At 41.4% G+C, this 21,338-nt stretch overlaps 1 protein-coding gene across 1 annotated transcript in view; it reads left to right on the top strand.

The window, feature by feature from the left end:
• Nucleotides 1-21,338, top strand: part of LOC310953579 (neuronal membrane glycoprotein M6-a-like) — a 37,168-nt gene that overhangs the window by 9,945 nt on the left and 5,885 nt on the right. Inside the window, exons 2-6 of the mRNA XM_083922654.1 lie at nucleotides 13,710-13,902; nucleotides 15,216-15,372; nucleotides 17,663-17,816; nucleotides 21,051-21,127; nucleotides 21,258-21,323. Of these exons, the coding sequence (XP_083778780.1) occupies nucleotides 13,710-13,902; nucleotides 15,216-15,372; nucleotides 17,663-17,816; nucleotides 21,051-21,127; nucleotides 21,258-21,323 (647 nt within the window). The remainder of the gene's footprint in view (nucleotides 1-13,709; nucleotides 13,903-15,215; nucleotides 15,373-17,662; nucleotides 17,817-21,050; nucleotides 21,128-21,257; nucleotides 21,324-21,338) is intronic.

Below are 21,338 nucleotides of genomic sequence, written 5' to 3'. Positions count from 1 at the left end.
TGCTGAAGTCATTCAAAGCTGACGCCTCCTGTTCATTTTTTAATACTATAGAAGAAAACATTGTTGAAATCTTCTCTTCTGACACAATGACTGCTGTTACAGCAGTGGTATAGCCACAGTGGATATTCTATCAAATTATGAACAGTGAAAAATAACAGTATTTCAGAATAAATCAAGTATTTATAATTTGTTCTCTAATTTTGATCTCCAGTGTAGATGCAATACAGAGCAGGCTGCTTTTCAGCCTGTCCTACTTTTTACCAGGTCACTGGGTCTTTCCTGCGTTCAAAGCCCAAATATGGAAATATGACGAGGATTACAATATGGCTGAAATTCAGGACACACTTTCACAAACACACACACACACACACACACACACACACACACACACACACACACACACACACACACACACACACACACACACACACACACACACACACACACACACACACACACACACACACACACACACACACACACACACACACACACACACACACAGAAACAACTGCACAGTCATACACATGCAGATATGAAAATATTTAGACGCATGACACAAACACATTGCACAAAACCCTCTCTCAGAAACCCATGTACACACCCTCTATCCCAATATCACACTCCTCCTCTCTGTGTCTGTCCATCTGCCTCACTAGTGTAGCCTGATTCTCACTGTTTATGAATGGCTTTTATGGCTTTATGAACATGAACTGACTCAGGTAAACAACCAAAACTAGCATGTAACACATCAGCAATGAAGCTTTCATTTAATGGAATCAGTCAATGCAAAATGGTCCCTTCCTACTGGGGATAGCAACTCATACTTTGTCGAGAAGCACATTGAATTGTACATTGATCGTTTCCACACAGGGACAATCATGAAAATGAAAACCGACTTTGTGTCTATGCAAATGGAGGCTGTGTGTGAGTGTTTCTGTGTGCTTATCGTGTGTGTGTGTGTGTGTGTGTGTGTATGTGCGTGTGTGTGTGTGTGTGTGTGTGGGTGTGTGTGTGAAATTGTGCATTAGTGTGACTGTAATGCTTGCAGAGCCACACTGTTGCTATGACAACGCTACAGGCAAAGTGGGTCAGCAGGCTCCTGCCACACCCCTATTGGCATGGTAACAAGGCTGGTCAATTAAACCTGAGCAGCGCGATGACTAGCTCACACACATACACACAAAAACACACACACACGCATACACAAACAATCCCCTTTCTGTGAAATAGGGGGGGGGGGGTAGTAGCGACTTGATATGATTGTCTATATCTTTCTCTGGCTTTCAGAAGGATTGCTGCCTCATTGAGGCCTAAATGTAGACAAAATGTGGCTATTTCTAGATCTATACATTGGGATTTTTGATTTGATTATACCAGTATATGTAGTGGCTCCCACTTGAAACTCAGTAATCCGCAACCAACATGCCCTCACCATGTACTCTAATTAGCTCCTGTATGGAGGGCAGATCAGTTAAAAAATGGTGTTCAACATCAATGGAATCATTTGCTTCTACGACATGATTATACTATTTTATTTGTATGGCTTTTGTATCTTACATTTGTTCTTATCATTTTTAACTTATTTTATTCAATTCAATTTTATTTGCAGTGACAAATCAAAACAAAAGCTATTTCAAGACACTTTACATATAGAGTAGGTAAAGACCACACTCTATGACTTATTTATGATTTACAGAGACCCAACAATTACCCTATGAGCAGCAAGAAGTCGCACATGTCATGAACGGTTCTGAGAACAACACAGAGAGCTGGGACCCAAATTCAGACACGGAAAGTGAGTCAGGTTTAAACCAGCCTTTAATGAAATGAAATAGTGTCCAGGAAGCGGGGGAAAAAGGAGTGAGGTCAAGGTGAAGGTGCAGCTCCCCAGAGCGAGTCCAGTGACGGTGAAGAAACGAACAACAACGAAGTGATCACGGGAATAACACAAACAGTTGGTAGGCAAGCAGACAGGGATGCAGAAAGGGAAACTGGATTGCAGGAAACTAAAACAAAATTAAACAAAGAAACAATGAACAACGAAAACATGGACCGAACTAACTTTCTCTAACACAACGTGGAGCCAACGACCGAGACATGATACCGTGTAGATGATGAAACGATCTGGCGCCGGACGTGTCCAACTTCCGGCTTCTTATACTGCTGGGGAGGTGATTAGTGGAATTGACTTCAGCTGGTCCAGAACCACGCCTCCCATCTCCAAACAGACAAACAATGAGGGGAGACACATACAGGGAAACACAGACAAAGGGAGACAATAACAAGCACAAAAGGAAAAGGGAAAAGGCTGTGTTGAGATCAACCTGCAGTTACCTCCCCGGGTCCGTTGATCAGAGGATGGAAGAAGAGATCTTGAGACGATGGCTTGAGATCACACCAATATCTTTATTGGAGCACTTTGCAAAGCGGAGAGAAGTTCTGATACAACTCAAACCAGGTCATACATCAGACGAGTCTGTTGTGGTCTAAGAGTAGCGGCTTTAAATACCCTGGTGGGCTGATGGTAACGCCCCAAAGGTAAAAAAGCGGCAACAGACGTTAATCTGCCTAGCAACATCTTATAACACTAAAGGCTGAGAGAAGGAATTTAGTGCATGTCCCTATATGGCTATCTAGAGAGACAGATGTGTCTGTGTTTGCAACACACGAACTTGTTAGTTAATGAGTATGTGTGTGTGTGCCTAAAATGAAGAAATGAGCATTCGTCTGTTTTTTAGAATCTTAACGAGGTGATGGGTGAGTGGGCACGAGATCTCTATCTTGCACATTCTACAGATCTGAACTCTCTTTTCTGTGAGGCTCTGTGATGCAATTTTATTATCTGCTCAACCAGCAAGGACTAGTCTCATTCCAGGGGTTTATGTACCATGACCCCACTGTGTACCAACTTCAGTTTAGCCATTTCAAAAGCCACATGAAGAGAGCAGCTCATTTCTGTTTCTTCCACAATTCCCCCTTTTGAGCTCTCAAAAGAGCTCAACATCAAGCGTTCGCAATTGCAGACAATCATTGATAGTAAACATGGATATAGCTTGGCCGTATGCTATAGTTCGGCCGTACATGTTGCGTTCCTCGTTTCTCACGAGAGAGCGGGCTAAGGGGTGTCACTGCCTCACTCTGTTCATGCTGACCTTCGCACAACCAAAAAAATCAGGGGTACTATTATACATGTTAGAGCACCACACGATAATAACACTCCTCTATTACCAAATAGTAGCATGATTTAACACTAAAACCTAGTGGTGCCTGTGAGTATTAGTTTTAGCAAACCTAAAGCAAAGTAAATAGCAAATATTACAGATAGAAAAACGAAAAAGTTCAGTTGACACGTTGTCATGGAGATGGTGGGTCTGGCGACGTCGTCTTCTTCGGGTGTTGGTTTTAACGAGCTCAGGTATACTACCTTCCCTCCAGTGCCACCAGGGGATTATTCTGCCCCTTGTTGGTCGGTGGTCTTTTCTTCTGTACCAGTCGGTACAGTGCACGATGCTTTCAGGTCCTGATGCACCTCACTCAAGGAGCGTTGTGGTTCTGCCGCTGCCGCACACTGGCTCCAGTGGTACCAAGTGTCGCCTTTCCCCTTCAGTCGGACGGCGTGGTATGTTCGCTCCACCACCTGGTATGGACCTGTCCAGCGAGGTTCGGACCACTTCTGCTTGATGACCTTCAGCACCATCCAGTCTGTCTCCGGCGTAGGCTGGGCCTCTGCGTTGCCGAGTCAATCGGTCACCTGTTTGGCGAATGCTGAAATGAGACTTTGCAATTTACGGAAATACTCTCTGTTGGTTAGTGATTGGTCATCATTTTTCATACCAGGCAGCCTAGACTTTGGCCCTGGCAGAGCCCTTCCCGTTTGCAACTCAAAAGGCGTGAAACCTGTGCTCTGATTCACAGAGCTCCTAACAGACATCAAGGCTAATGGTAGGGCGTCAACCCAATTCATTTTGATCTGTGCACAGATTTTGGCCAATTTGTTTTTTGTAGTCTGATTCATTCTTTCTACTTTCCCTTGTGACTGGGGATGGTAAACTATACCAAACTTGTGTTTCAAACCCAACATTGATTCTTGAAATGTGTTCCGTTATCTGACCTGATTTTCTCCGGGAACCCATGTCTCCTATCCACAATCCCCCCAGCAGTCATTCATAGCTTGACTGTTAGGTAAATCAACATACAGGGATTTACATCATAGATAAATAAAGAGTTACAAAAAAAGTAAGGTCAATCTTGGTTATTTCTCACATTCCCCCTTTTTGACACAAAGTGTCAAATAATTTTCTTGAAATAACACAATATCATCAACGAACTCTTTCTTTGACTACACACTGCAACCATTAGTAGAGGTTAACTTTTAACTCTCCGAATATGACAAGGAAAAAATAAAAACAACGAAAAACATTAAAACAAAAACAATTCTATTCACACCGTATCATCATCTGCTATTGCATTGCCCTGTGAAAACTGAGTTTTTACAGTCAGCGTGAACTCTTTTAACTGTAAACAGGTAAAAGTGTTGGAGACAAAAGGTTAAAAACAAAGGGTTTTCCTGTAGGAGTGAGAATGCCACAGTTTTTCCCAGAGTCTGCAAGTTATGGACAATATTAAAGCATATTGTGACTCTGACACTATCATCTGTTGCGCCTAGAAAGAAAACCACAGATTAATACAAATAACTCTGTTGCCTTAGCCGACGAGTTATTTTGGCAGTTTAGTTCAAAGGCAAACACAGAAAGAGTAGTTAGACGGATTCCTCGCAGAACCATCTATAAAGAAAAACAGAAAAATCATCATCATCGACACTATGTATCAAACAATGCATCCCATGGTTTTGATCCACTGTTAAACATTTCCATCCAAGAATGGTTCTCCATCTTCAGCTGTAGGATCAAAGGCCCAAAAATGAAGACGGTACAGCGTTTCAGGCTAACATTAAACATTAGTGTGACAATGAGTATCATGCATAACATGCACACTTCGAAAATACAATAGGGTCGGATGTTAGTGTTTGTTAATCGACCTAAAACTATTGACATACAATTATCATGCAAAAATTAAAAAGAAACAATCAGAGCTCGATCGGGTAGGTCATTTTAAGTCGGTACAGGCTGTTTGCCTCAGCAGTCACAGTCTAAAAAGTCAGTCATTGGCCAAGTTTCTTTATACAGGGTTTGGAGGATCTCCACAAAAACATAAAATAATCCATAAGTGGCAATAGAATTTAATCTATTTATTTATTTATTTTTTCTTTTAAAAACCCATCCAGTTCCTATGGATGCAGTCAGGACCCACTTATTATCATTATTAATAATATTATCCTTATTATTATTGTTATATCTAATGCTTCAATTTGCAAAAACAAGACGTATGTTTCTGAAAACTTCACCATCACTATGGCAGTTTTTTAAACCAGGTTTTCCCAGAAAACTATACCATTAAATTCCAAAAATTAAAATACCATTGAGAGTGAAAAAAAACCCAGAATAATGAGTCAGGATTTACAGTGATGCATCAATATTGCATTTTCTAAAATCAATCACCAGAAACTCAAACCTGTGACATCTATGATGCCTCTTCAGGTAAAATGGGAGGTATATTTGAGACATTCCACAATGGCATGCTTGTTTTATAAGAAATAATCAGTGTTGCTTTCAATAACTTGAATTTTTTCTTATGTGAGCTAAAAAAGATTTTGTCTGAGCATAGTAATCAAAACCTTAACTTTCTGTGTCTAATGATCAACTCTCACTGCAAAACCCTAATTTTCCCTATTGATACCAATACTTATTCTTAATAAATGTTCCTATATGTATATGCAAGTGTATGTATGTGTTGAACATTAACATCCTGTTCATTCTAAGTTCAACTAACGGTGTCATCTAGTGTGGATGTTTTTATCTTTAATTTCTAATTTGTGATTTTCAAATGCTCTGACCTTCCTCCGCTGTCTGTATGGCCTGTTCATGGGGGAACCATGAAAAAACACGCAACCAGGACTTCTCTGGATCTTGTCCCAGTCTCCTTCTTTCTCTCCTTCTGCTGTTGTCTTGATGAAGCCATCTTTGTCCAGGATTCTGTGCCCCATTCTGCTGGTATAGTGAACCAAATGGCCAGTCGAATGTTGCGTTCACACCTCTCCAGCTCCCACCTCCTTGCAATCTTTTAGTTCCTCTGGCTGCCATGTCCTGAACACAAGCTCTTCAGTGTTCAATTCAACTGAACATCTGGTGCCGTGGACATCCGTTTCCTTTTCTTCAGGCCAGTAGTCAAAAAAGAAGTTGCTGTTTGGAGAGAGAACTTTTCTGGAGAAGCAATGCTAGCTTTTTCCTTGTTTCAGTCTGTTTTCCTCATTTACTGGTTTTGTGACAACTGACACATCAGATGCAGGTTCAGTCTCCCCTCCCCCTCATTGTCAGAGTCCTTCTGGGAATATGCATATGGGTTTGATGCTGGGGCTGCATGGCTTGAAGACATTAGGAGGAGGCCCTGTCTTTTATCCCTAATCTCTGCTCCTCATCATTCATTCACTTCTCTTTCTGTCACAAATACTTATTTCTTTAATTTCTTGTCTTTCTATAACTGAGTTTGCTTTCCTCCTATCTTTCCCTACTCGCTGTCCCTTTCTCTCTCATCACTTTACCCTCTTCACTACATTTGTACCTAGACATGTGCCTAATAAAAGACGAAAAATAAAAAAAAATAAAAAACCTCTTAGTCTAGTAATGCCAAAATGGAAGCTCTCAACCACATTAACCCATTTATCTGCTATAAATTTAGCAGGATCTGTAAAAATTTTAACTTTCCCAATTTGTTTCCCATTTTCTATTGACTCACTGGGATGTGCTTTTACTTTCAATGGGCTTATTGTTCACTCAGACAGATTTCACACATGCTGATCTTTCCATACGAATACGGTTAGATCTTATCACACATACGCTAACTTTGGATAATCTTTCAGCCAGGTGGTCTGTACGACAACGCACCCTTTAATATCCAAACTGGATATTTAGACACTGAAATGAGTTACCACAAAGTTTATTTTTCTTACCACATTCATACGCCCATTTTATTGTAGTTGGGAATCCCTACACTCATGCAAATTATATTTGCATTTTAAAAATTTCTACTCCTTTAAAGAATTGATTGATCATTCATTTTCTCCCTAAATGCTTATGTATTTTCCAAAACACTTCTCTGTTCTCGTCAACGGGGGTCAATGCCGGTAATGCCGTTCTAGTAAAGGAAGCTTCTACACAGACTCACGTCTGTGCGCCTTCACTCTTGGGGTTACCCCAGAACGTGCACAACTTTTCCCATTTCAGATAAAAACAGCTACAGAACTATACCACCCTCTGTTGTCCCACAGAAATGTGTATTCCTCAGAACCTGAGTCTGATGTCAAAGTGGATATACACATGAACCTCCCACACTTCTTTAAACACACATATGAGTCCCAGACTCGACTTATAGCAAAATTGCGATGCAAACACACATATGAGTCCCAGACTCGGCTTATAGAATTCGGGGTAACCTCAGTTCCCCGGGCCTCTAACCCACTTATAGAATTCGGGGTATCCTCAGTTCCCCGGGCCTCTAACCCAGTAACCTCCTAGGTTTTGTCCGTATCCTCGTCAGAATAACGGTGGGGTCAACCACGACCCAGGACCATTCTCAGTTTACCATTCTCAGTTTTGCCATTATCTCAATTTAAATAGTTTACTCACTGTGGCGCAGGCAAGACACAATGTTTTAGAATGCCCAATGTGCAGAGTTTCGATTAAACAGGTTCTGCTTACCTTTACTTATGTGCCGGATTGTGTCTCACGCTGTTCCCAGTGAAGAAACCTTTTTGGGTCGAATTTACCTTCTCCTCCTTCCGATCCCGGACGAGCCCCCAAATTGTTGAGATCAACCTGCAGTTACCTCCCCGGGTCCGTTGATCGGAGGATGGAAGAAGAGATCTTGAGACGATGGCTTGAGATCACACCAATATCTTTATTGGAGCACTTTGCAAAGCGGAGACAAGTTCTGATACAACTCAAACCAGGTCATACATCAGACGAGTCTGTTGTGGTCTAAGAGTAGCGGCTTTAAATACCCTGGTGGGCTGATGGTAATGCCCCAAAGGTAAAAAAGCGGCAACAGACGTTAATCTGCCTAGCAACATCTTATAACACTAAAGGCTGAGAGAAGGAATTTAGTGCATGTCCCTATATGGCTATCTAGAGAGACAGATGTGTCTGTGTTTGCAACACACAAACTTGTTAGTTAATGAGTATGTGTGTGTGTGCCTAAAATGAAGAAATGAGCATTCCTCCGTTTTTTAGAATCTTAACGAGGTGATGGGTGAGTGGGCACGAGATCTCTATCTTGCACATTCTACAGATCTGAACTCTCTTTTCTGTGAGGCTCTGTGATGCAAGTTTATTATCTGCTCAACCAGCAAGGACTAGTCTCATTCCAGGGGTTTATGTACCATGACCCCACTGTGTACCAACTTCAGTTTAGCCATTTCAAAAGCCACATGAAGAGAGCAGCTCATTTCTCTTTCTTCCACAGCTGCCAGAATTGGGATCCTGACAGCACGATCTTTAATAATTAAACAGCCGTGATACAATGAGAAATATGACTTATAATGTTTTTATGGCTATGAATATTAGAATTTATAATACTAATGATAATATATATAAGTATATCAGAATCAGAAATACTCTAATAGTTTTTTATTACAAAACTCCAGATATACAAACAACAAAAATTGTAAATTGACATATACAAAAACATATATTGAAAAAAACTCAAATTTGAATTTACAGAAATTAATATTTACAGTAGTGAAATATATACAAGATCAAAGATTGTCTATGGTTGAGACTGAATTACAGAGAGGAGGTAGCAGGCTCTCCAAGGAATGCATTGTATCGTTTAATGACCACAGGCAGGAAAGCTTTCCTGTGGTGCATCTGGGTGCGAGACGTCTTCTGCTGAAGGTGCTCCTTTGCTGGGCCAGTGTGTTGTAGAGAGGGTAGGAGACATTTTCCAGGATAGACCGGAGCCTAGACAGCATCCTCCTCTCTGCCACGGGCATCAGGACTCCCCCACGACAGCACAGTCTGTCGGTGTCTTCATAAAACATCCTTAGGATCATCCGGCAGATGTTAAAGGACCTCAGCCTCCTCAGGTAAAAGAGTCGACTTAGGCCCTTTTGTAGACAGCCTCAGCGTTTCTAATCCAGTTCAACTTACTATTGAAATACACCCCCAGGTACTTATACTCCTCTACAGTGTCCACAGGGACCTTCTGGATGGAGACAGGGGTCACAGGTGTTTTCACCCTCCTCAGATCCACTACGAGCTCCTTTGTTTTAGTCAGCTGCAGAGGATTCAGCTCACTTCAAGTGACAAAGTTGCCCACAACAGTCCTGTATTCACTTTCATCCCCTTTTCAATGCAGCCAACTATTGCTTAAAACTTCTGAAGGTGGTAGGACTCAGTGCAATAGCTGAACCCGAGGTGAAGAAGGTGAAGAGGACAGTCCCCTGTGCGGCTCCTGTGTGGCTGACTACCCTTTCAGACACACAGTTTAGTAGGTGTACATACTGGGGGCCTCTACCTGCATCGCAGACATCTTCTTACCCAGGAGAGCCGGACGGATGGTGTTGAATGCACTGGAGAAGTCAAAGAACATGACTCTCACAGTGCTCGCAGGCTTGTCCAGAATACTGTAGACTCTGTTCAGCAGGTAGGTGATGCAGTCCTCCATTCCCAGACGGGGCTGGCAGGCGAACTGTAGTGGATCAGTGAAGGGCCTGACCATAGACCTTAGCTGTTCCAGGACGAGTTTCTCCATGATCTTCATGATGTGGGACGTCAGGGCCACCGGTCTGTAGTCCAGAGGGCCAGGCTTTAAGCACCCTGGAAAAATACACCATCGGGGCCTGCAGCTTTGCCAGAGTGGAGACTCGCCAGCTGTCTTCTCACCAGGTCAGGTGTGAAGGATACTGTAGAGGTGTCTGTTGGGGCAGGGCTGAGGTCATCAGGTTGTGGAGGACATGATGTAGAGCAAGGGGGAGCGGTGTAATAGGTAGGTGTGAAATGAGGTGGTGAGGGGCGGACAAGGGGTCTGTAAGGAGCAGGAGTAGGGGGCGCTAAAGTTGAGGCATTAGTTTAGGGGCCGGCAGCAGCAGAGTTGTGTGGAGGATGGGCTGCAGTATCAAACCTATTGAAAATTAGGTTCAGATAATTTGCCTGGTCCACACGGTCCCCCAACCCCGTGCTACCAGTCTTCTGGAATCCGGTTATGGTTCTCATGCCACTCCACACGTTCCTCATGTTTTTAAGCTAAATTTTGTTCTCCAGCTTTCTCCTATAATTGTCTTTAGCCTCCCTGATTTTCAGTTTCATTACCCCCTTCACTCTCTTCACCTCATCATGGTTACCATCTCTGAATGCTCTCTTCTTTTCATTCAGGATAGCCTTAATGTACTTGGTGATCCAGGGTTTGTCATTGGCGTAGCAGGTTACAGTCCGAGCTGCGACCATGCAGTCCACGCCAAAATTTATGTAGTCCGTGATGCACTCAGTGAGCCCATTGATGTCCTCTTTGTGCGGCTCACAAAGTGCAGGCCAGTCAGTTACTTCGAAATAGCCCTGCAGTGTCTCATAAGCCTCCTCAGACCACCTCCTCACAGTCCCTCACGTAATGTTGGAAGGTCGGCAGAACTCTATCCAAAGTGACGTGGTTAAACTCTCTCGATATGATGATGAGGGCACTGGGATGTTGAGTCTGGAGTCTGGAGATGGTGGTGTGTATGATGCTGCAGACAGATGTCAGGTTTGCAGAGGGAGGGATGTACAGAACAACAGTGATGACATGCAGGATCTCTCTGGGCAGATGGTATGAGTCCAACAGCCAGCAGTTCAACTTCCGGGCTACAGAGCTGTTCTTTAACGGTGATATTACCAGGATTACACCATCTGCTGTTTACTAGAACGGCAAGCCCCCATCCTTTCCGCTTACCGCTCTCGGTTCAATCCCGGTCAGCCTGAATGGTGTGGAAGCACATCAGACTGCACTCAGGGTACTCCGCGTGGCTACTCGTTAGCGCCCTCAGTTCATCCATTTTATTGTAGAGAGGGCGTACATTGCCCATAACAACAGAGGGGAGACACAGCTTAAATCTTCTCCTCTCCATAAGCCCGTCCTGTCTCGGCCCTCCTCTATTGCCCGACGTTGCTTCCCACCTCTGCGTCCCTGGTGTTTTTCTTCAGAGTTCAGGTGAAATCTCAGCTGGTCTGGCCGCTATGCCAGCTGGCATTAGAATGATCAGCTGTTCTCTGGAGTAAACAAAGACAGCGTGTCTCGGTGGAAGTGGCATTGATAAAAACAGCACGAAAAGAAACACGAAAACTTGCGAAAGTAACCTCATTGTATAGGGCAGAACTTCACAGAAATTAGGGTGAAGAAAATGCATTGATGAGACATGAATGATACAGACAGAGGATAGAAGCTCAGAGTATCAGGAACAGTATTATCCCTGGCAGACTAGGTCTATAGCAGCAGACTAAAGGGCTTGTCAGCCCTAACTATAAGCTTTATCAAAGAGGACAATTTTAAGTTTACTTTTAAATATTAATTATGGAAACTTTAGGAACCACAAGTAGCCCTGAATTCTCAGAATTCTCAATTCTATTCTAGATTTTACAGATAGCCAGTGCCAGATAGCCAGTGCTAAGAAACTAATACAGGAGAAATATGAGACATGTTTCCATTTAGGTAAAATGTGGCTGCTGGGAAACCTCTCAACTGACAGGAAGTTAACAAGACCTAATCTATATGATAAGTTGCTTTAGTTGCCTAACCTCTCTGATATGTCGATACATTGCCTAACCCCTCTGATATGTTGCCTAACCTCTCTGATATGTTGCCTAACCTCTCTAATAAATTGCATAACCCCTCCTATACATTGCCTATCTACTCTGATAAGTTGCCCAACCTCTGATAAGTTGCCTAACCTCTCTAATAAGTTGCCTAACCTCTCTGATATGTTCCCTAACCTCTCTCATAACTTGCCTAACCTCTGATACCTTACCTAACCTATCTGATACATTGACTAACCTCCAATAAGTTGCCTAACCTCTTTAATAAGTCGCCTAACCTCTCTCATAAGTTGTCTAACCTCTCTAATAAGTTGTCTAACCTCTCTAAAAAGATACCTAACCTCTCTGATATGTTGCCTAACCTTTCAAATAAGTTGCCTTACCTCTCTGATAAGTTGCCTAACCTCCGATAAATTGCCTAACCTCTCTAATAAGTTGCCTTACCTCTCTAATAAGTTGCCTAATCTCTCTTATATGTTGCCTAACCTCTCTAATAAGTTGCCTAACCTCACTGATATCTTGCCTAACCTCTCTAATAAGTTGGCTAACCTCTCTAATAAGTTTTCTAACCTCTCTGATACATTGCCTAACCCCTCTAATAAGTTGCCTAACCTCTCTGATACATTGCCTTACCTCCAATATGTTGCCTAACCTCTCTAATAAGCTGCCTAACCTCCAATACGTTGCCTAACCTCTCTAATAATTTGCCTAACCTCTCTGATACGTAGCTTAACCTCTCTAATAAGTTGCCTTCCATCTCTTATAAGTTTTCTAACCTCTCTGATACGTTGCCTAACCTCTAATATGTTGCCTAACCTCTCCAATAAGTTGCCTAACCTCTGAAACATTGCCTAAGCTCTCTGAAACATTGCCTAACCTCTCTGATAAGTTGCCTAACCTCCGATAAGTTGCCTAACCTCTCTAAAAAGTTGCCTTACCTCTCTAATAAGTTGCCTAATCTCTCTTATATGTTGCCTAACCTCTCTAATAAGTTGCCTAACCTCACTGATATCTTGCCTAACCTCTCTAGTAAGTTGCCTAACCTCACTGATATCTTTCCTAACCTCTCTTATAAGTCGGCTTACCTCTCTAATAAGTTTTCTAACCTCTCTGATACGTTGCCTAACCTCTCTAATAAGTTGCCTAACCTCTCTGATACATTGCCTTACCTCCAATATGTTGCTTAACCTCTCTAATAAGCTGCCTAACCTCCAATACGTTGCCTAGCCTCTCTGATAATTTTCCTTACCTCTCTGATACGTTGCCTAAACTCTCTAATAAGTTGCCTTCCGTCTCTTATAAGTTTTCTAACCTCTCTGATACGTTGCCTAACCTCTAATAAGTGCTCAACCGGTGTAATTTAGTGAGGTGCCAGAAGCTTACATTTTGCAACACTTTTCATCTCACCAGTCTGAATAGTGCTGTGAGTCTTTAAAAGGAAAAGTCCTGGGCTGGTTCTTGCATCATCATTTGCAATACTTCCTCTACTTTGTTAGAAACTGCTATGTATTGCTATTTTTTGTTGACAGTTGTGTGTTTGATATTTTTTTGTTTGAAGCTGTGTAACTCTCAGAATTGTTAATCTCACAACTGATATATGCCTTTTATAATCATTTCCATTGCGTTTATACACTTTTAAAATAAAGTTCTGACCATCCTCTTTCTGATCATCCTATTGGTTATGAACATTCTGTTGACTGCTGTAATCATTTATCTATTATATTCGAGAGATTAGAGTCCACTTTATTTAATCATACTTAGTTAAGGATACTTACAACCTTACACTTCTTTCTTTTTGTGTATGTTAAGGCTGTAAGGAGTGCTGTGAGCGGTGTTTGGGCAGTCTGCCCTGGGCCTCTCTCATTGCTACTATTCTCCTCTACATGGGTGTGGCCTTGTTCTGTGGGTGTGGCCATGAGGCTTTGAGCGGCACCATCACCATCCTTCAGAACTACTTTGAAGTCATCAGAGCCCCGGAAGAAACACTGGATGTGTTTACCATGTGAGTGACTTTTTTCTACCTTCATTTCTCTGGAAGATTATGGGACCTCACCTGTGGGTTTTCATGTATGTTAGTAAAATACCTATAAATTGCAAATAACATTACATTCTAGTGTGCTACAAGTTTTTCATCACTATTAGGATGGACTCCTCATGGCAAAAATGACAGGACAAACTTTTCATTTTTTAGGTGCATTACTTTTTTTTCTTAAAGATTATTTTTGGCAGATCTTTAAGCCTTTATTAGATAGGACAGACAGGAAATGGGGTGAGAGAGGGGGGGGGCACGCAGCAGAGGGCCGCAGGTCGGTGTCAAACCCCCAGCCGCTGCTCCGAGGACCGCATGGGGGGACTGCTCTAACCACTGTGTCACCGTTCCTTTATGCAAGGCAATTGTAGCCTGTCATGTCAAGACCAACCATAGACTGTATAAAAGAAGTGGACATAGCCACCGTGATCTCACCCATTAGTTTGTGGACTTCCATTTTGATACCTTGAATTTGGCATTTTTGGTGTCACCATCTTGTTTTTTTGGAGCCAGAAGTGATCATATTACAAGTTTTCAGCTGGAACTAGCTAGCTTTCTTGTGTATACGGTGCATCCGTAGTTCACCATAACTGAGAAAAAATTTACATTAAAGTGTCTTTAGTAAAACCAAACACTGGACAAGACATTTCAGGGGGCCAAAATATTTACAATTACAATTACCTTTAATTAAGTAGAAAACACTCTGTGAGAGAGTCAAAAATCTAAGAACATGGCAAAACTTAAAAACAAAATAATGTTAAAGTTAACATCGACATATTTGACAAGCTTACTGTGATAGAAGCACAACTATTACTAGCAACATTCAATGTCTGCTCCCACAAGATGTTTATTTGGTTTTGTCTTTGTTGTAATTGTTTCAGTAGGAAACAGTAATTGACATGTCAACGTGTAGTCCCTCCCTAAAGCATGCCCTGCTTTATGGTCTCAAATCGGACCATAATTTACTAAATGAACGTCATGGTGTATTAAAGAAGACTTGAAACTATATATATACATATGCATATATGTTTTCCAATCATTAGGCTTTAGGAGAAGTGCTGGTAGCCCAACCCCACTGCCAAAAGCCCCATCCCAGATCTCTGCTCATCCACCATCTTTACATATTTTCCCTGACTTGTTTGTGATTTAGCACTTCAAGATGCAGTCTAGCATGAAAATAAACAAAAACTAATTCATCATCATCTGACACTGTGTGTCACACAATCTGTGTGTGTGTGTGTGTGTGTGTGTGTGTGTGTGTGTGTGTGTGTGTGTTCTCTCCACAGTATTGACATCCTGAAGTATATCATCTACGGCCTTGCAGCTGGATTCTTTGTGTTTGGAGTGTTGCTGCTGGTGGAGGGCTTTTTCACAACCGGGGCTATTAGGGATCTTTATGGAGAGTTCAAGATCACTGCCTGTGGACGCTGTCTGACTGCATTCGTAAGGAACACTTGTAACCAATAGATTTGATAAACAAAATAATAATAAATTGCATCGTTATGTTTTCAGAAAATAGAGGGAGCAAAATGTTTTTAGGTAATACAATTATTTAGCAACACAAGTCCCACCAGGTACTCTCTCTAAATCCTGCGCCATTAATGCGTCATCAGTCTTCATATCTATAGCATATTGTGACATTTCATCTCTATATTATGTTTCCTTCTCTATAGCACAATGTTTCTTCTCTATAGTACAGCAATCACATCAATTGATATGCAGCCCTGTGTTTTGTGTTATAAAAACCTTGAAAGGTCGAACCAATCAGGACCGTCGGGTTTTTTTTTATAGATGTGACGTAGCAGAGAATCGACTGTTGTGATTCAGACAACAATGGTGGCTCGCATCGATGAAGCAGGCGTCAACATGGATGCTACTGTTTCATCTAGAGACTCTTTCTTCTTTAAAAGAACACCACAGAACGGCTCTGAAGGCTTTTGGTGGTGGAAACAATGTCGGCTGTTCTGTGGCTTTTCCCTGCGTCCCTGTCATCAGCGTCAAGGGTTGGTTTCTATCTGAGTGGTTGAAGTAGCATGTCAATAAAGATGACGGACAAGTGGTTTATCCAATCTTATGCAAGGATTTTTTATAAGGCCCAGCCTCCTGATATCACTTTCCATATGGAGCGATCCCAGATGGACGAGGGAAGCAAGGAGGAACCCAATTCATCTGGAGAGAGTCAGGTTAGCAAATTATAACCAGCTCCGAAACAAGTCGGAGGTTAGAACAGAAGTACAGAGAGGTGTTGCAACGGAGATGATACACCCTCTCGCCTTGTCTCACTGGTGTGAACTGGAAGGATTCAACATTGCAGACCTGAACACTGCAAGTAGCTGCAAGTTTCAACTTTTCTCGTTGCAAATCTTTTGTCTGAACTGAGCTATACACAGCTATTATGCAAATGCCTCAAATTGTCCAATGGTAAAGGCAGAGGGGAGTAAGAACATTTATCCCTGCTACTCCTGGTGCCTAAAGGGGGCTTTTACATGGAAAAAAAATTCAACATATTCTCATCAACAGGTTAAATGATATCTTATGGAAATGTATGCACAACAATTCCTATGATATCTTAACAAAATATGACATTCTATTTAACACTGTGAAACGGCAACCAGTATTTGACTATGACGGTTAAGTTTTGACAACAAAATGTGACAGTTGAGTTTAGACAACATAAGGTGGTGAAGTCCTATGTTTTCAGGACCCATCCACCACCCCGACCCTCCTCCCTACATAGATTTTGGCACTCATACTATGTCACCTTTCCTTCTTTGATCTGGACATAATTTCTAAAGTAATAAATATGTCGATTACATACGAATTACAATGCATCACTTTTCGTAGGTCCATGTCTGAACAGTGAATGAGGACAGTCATAAACATTAACAGAATAATAAAAGTTTTGGAGCCACAATGTTAAATGGCATGGGTAATATTATATTCTACCACATTTTACCCACTTTCAAAAAAAAAGAGATGAAAACACCAAAAAAGACAATGATGTATCTACTAACTAGTATATCTTCTTCCTCCATTATTGCAGTAAAAACACATAAGTGTACTCTAAAGTTTATGATGATTCATGATTTTAGACAGTATTGGCACTGTCAACTTAAGCCTGCCAAAAATGAATGGAGTGTTTCTAGATACTAGTAGAAACCTATTGAAACAAACCTAAGCCTGGCCAAACATTACATCGGCCTGACAGATCTTTGTGCAATTATTCTTTGGCATATTTTTTGTCTGTGTTTCTCACTGCAAGACCCAGCATGTCTGCATGTAGCATCTCTCTGTTAGTCACGTGAGATTCATGTGGAGGAGGAAGACAGAGAGAGAAATAAGGCATTGTCCACTTCTGCTCAGAAAATGTGCAGTGAAGCCTCTAGAGGCACACACACACACACACACACACACACACACACACACACACACACACACACACACACACACACGCACACACATACACGCACACACAGACACAGTTAGTGTTAATAGCGTATTGGGAATGAAGGTTGCAAAGGAATATTGTACTTTTGGATACTGAATAAAAATGAGTCTACTTTACATACTAATTGCAGTGTACAGGGATAATCAGTCCTGAATACAAGAATGTGAAAAATTACCTAATTAGTAATTATATAATTTTTGTATTAATGTGGTTAAATAACTTTCACTCACTGATGCAAAACACATCATCTCTTTTGCTCATTATGTCTTTAATGTCTGTTTGCAGCTGATGTTCCTGGCCTACCTGTTCTTCCTGGTATGGCTCGGAGTGACAGCATTCACCAGCCTGCCAGTCTTCATGTACTTCAACGTTTGGTCTATGTGTCAGAACACCAGCTTGGTAGAGGGAGCCAACCTCTGCCTGGACCTGCGTCAGTTTGGTATGTTCCATGGTCACATGAAATATCTCTGAAATAGATGGATGGATACATTATCTATCAATATGATATGATATATGATATATATATATTAAGGGCTGTCAAAGTTACTAGAAGGAACACTAATTCCTCTTAACATTATTTTTTTTAATGCAAGATTAACGCAAGCACGTTCTGTGATTCTGACCCTCGGCCCTCACTGTAGTTTGGGAAATCAGGAAGCGATGCAGCCATAACATTGTGGATGACAATTACAAACAAAGCTCCTTGGTGTTTATACCATACATAGCCTTATAACAATAATAGTACAGTAGTATGCTACAGTTAAAGCACAGACTTCTACACACACACATACACCGGATGGCTATAACACGACTCCGACAGAAGTGTCTCCATGTGTTCGATGTGCACAGGCTACAGCGTTTCAGTGGGATTCAGAAATTAGCAGCCAATAACTGGTAACTGTGCAGTTAATTTCAGCCAGCATGAATGTCTTTAAGGTAGCAGGACAACTAGTTGACAACAGCTGCTCTCTGTTGAACACGACAAACAAGCGTGAGGAGAAGAAAAGAGAAAAGAGACCATAACTGACAGCAAGAGACTCACACTAAGCTGAAATGTAAACTGTGTTGCAACACGTGGGATTCGGTTTAATTAAAGGCATTATTTTTATAAGGAATGTGTAAAAAAACACTCCCCCCCCCCCCCCAATATATCAGAACTGTGATATTTGACTTAATTCTTTATCTAAAGTGGTTGTAATTTTGCTCTGTTTTAGAGCCTATTTTGTCCGCCATCCCTGCATTGTCTTGTTCTTGACGACCTTCACCAGCAGCAGGAGAGACACAGAATATGCTTATTTGCCACAGGGCATAAGGACTGCGTGTAACGGTGCAGTCAACGTTTTTATTCCATACATTTTTCTCCAGAGAAAAACCTCTATCTCTCTTGGCTTTCTGAGTTAAAACTTGGCCAAATAACTTTGACCTGCTTTTGAGTATATACTGTACATGTCCAGTGTGCTGCTCTGTCCAAGGAAGAACTGGGTCTGTACTGACCTGTGTTGGATGATATCATTCAGATCTTAATTCACTTAAGTTTTTTTGTTATCCATAGAAGCTTTTGAATACAGTCTGTCTGTGCATCGTGTGCTTTTGAAAAAAGGTCTGGAAACCAATTTTTCCCTGTACTGCCTGACTACTGACAGAACACATACTGCATGTATCCTCCCATTTAGTGCAATCAACTAACTGGCACACACAATGGAAAAATCTGTGTTTTCAACAGAACTGCCAAATTACCAGTGGAAAACCAACAGTGACAAACCACAATAAAGCCCTGAATCTTCTCCCTACCCAAAGGACTAAATAAGCTGAACTAACCTGGACTTTATTAGTGGTTTAATGACAGAAAAATGAATAACTTGTCTGTGTGTTTATTAGAAAATGTGGTAGAAGGCCTGTTTTTGTCTCAGTTGAGGTGGTGGTATTCCAAGGATCACACAGGTGGGCTGGTGATTAAATAACTGTTCCCTTTCCTCAACATTCACTATTGAGGTGCCCCTGGCAATTCTCTGACACTCACTGATAAAGGCTTTGTCATTTTACACGTGTGTCTGAATTGGTATAAAAACAATGTTTTACTTGGATATGAGGACATGTTGTGTATAACAACCACAGACTGTATAAAAAATGGACGTAGCCTCTCCGTCGAGGTCCGTTCTCTCAACTTGATCCAATCGTCCTCGCCTACAGGAGTATCCATCTTGTCAGACTTTGACTCCGCCTAATTTCCTCTTACCAAAAAAGGGCATGTATGTGACGTTCGGGGGAGGGAGATACGCCCATCTGGCTGAAGTTTACCTCCGAGGAGAAGTGAGGGCCAGAGGCTAACTGTCACTCAATCGGCCCCACCCCCTAATTATTCATAAACTTTAACCTCCATTAAAATGAAAACTAGCCTGGTACAAAAACAATTCACCCCCCTCAGTGTTGTCATGGAGATGTGACCGAAACATACAGACTAGAATGTTCTTTTGTCCCAGGCCTTAAACAGGTTTAATTATGCTGTGAAAAAACAGCCTGTTTAACATGGGGGTCAATGAGAAATTGCTCAATTGTGAAACCTGCAGAAACTGCAGAACTGCAGTTTTTGGCACTTCCTGATTGGATCAACCAGAAAGTCACTGTAGTGGGGGCTTGATAAAAACATCCAGATAGCGGACAAAATAAGCCCTAAAACAGAGCAAAATCACAACCACTTTAAATAAAGAATCTAGTCAAATATCACAAATACATACAGTATACAGAAAATCTAAGGAATGTCAAGACATGCATTTCAACTCCAACAGTACAAAGTTTTGTACAAGTTACTTTGATTTTCTGAACAAACCCACTGGGTATAGTAACCTTGTTTCACCACAGTACACAGTGTGCAGAGTAAGTGGACCATTTTCAAAAGAGCAATTCCAAATAATAAAAAGTAACTTTTTTTTTTACAGTGAGCTCATTTGGACAAGAACAAAATTAAAAGCAAATCAATAAGCATCCATCATAAACCGATAATGTAGAGTAGATTGTCACACTTATATTTAAAAAAACTCACTTTTCCATGTGGGACCTTGTTGGTTAATCCATGTAGACTTTGGGTATGCTCAACGCTAACTTTCTTTGCAATTGAGAACACAGTGGTTTAAGGTTCAATTCAGTATCTATGACTTCTGACACCATATTAAACCATTCAGTTAAGAGAATGATTCATTCATCCATCCGTTATGCACGATATTGTAATGATTATGTATTATTTTAAATGATGCAGTCACAGCTCTGGGGTGCCCACGCAAACCAAAAGTCTGTGTCATTTGCAGCACTGCCATCTACTGTCCAATGTTTTAAACCACAAGTTGGCCTACCATCAGCTAACTAATTACAGTCTAATGAACATTTCTCATAGGGAATAAATACAACATTTCATTTAAAATAAAATTGCTGGTTCATGAAGGTTTAGCTTCAACACAGTGATCGTTTTGAGGTCACTGTGAGTGCATTCTCTCCAACAGCATCCTGGGGTCAGCATTTTAGTCAGTTTTAATTCAATACACACAGAGACTCCTATGCAGGAAAGAACATCCAGAGGTTCTTCAGTTGTTATCTATCAGTATTCTTACAAAATATGGATGGGTGAGGTTGATGGCCAGAGTATTGAAGGGTATGTGACTCTGATATTTGTGTTTATCAGGAGCGGTGACCATCTCTGAGGAGAGGAAGGTCTGTACAGGATCTGAGAAGTTCTTTAAGATGTGTGAATCCAATGAGGTAAGAAGAAACAGCGAGATAAGTTTGAAGACATTTGAAGTGATACAAAAAGCAAATATGATTTGTGACCGGTAAAACAAATTAAATGAATAAAAACGCCATCAAAAAAGACTTGTGTTGTGTGTTACAGCTTGACTTGACGTTCCATCTGTTCGTGTGCACACTGGCAGGAGCAGGAGCTGCTGTCATTGCCATGGTGAGGACCATTATT

The sequence above is a fragment of the Echiichthys vipera genome (genome assembly GCF_963691815.1).
Source record: "Echiichthys vipera genome assembly, chromosome: 2".
Taxonomy (NCBI): Eukaryota; Metazoa; Chordata; class Actinopteri; order Perciformes; family Trachinidae; genus Echiichthys; species Echiichthys vipera.
Note: the sequence above shows the minus strand (reverse complement) of the source record. Positions and strands in the feature narration are given on the sequence as shown.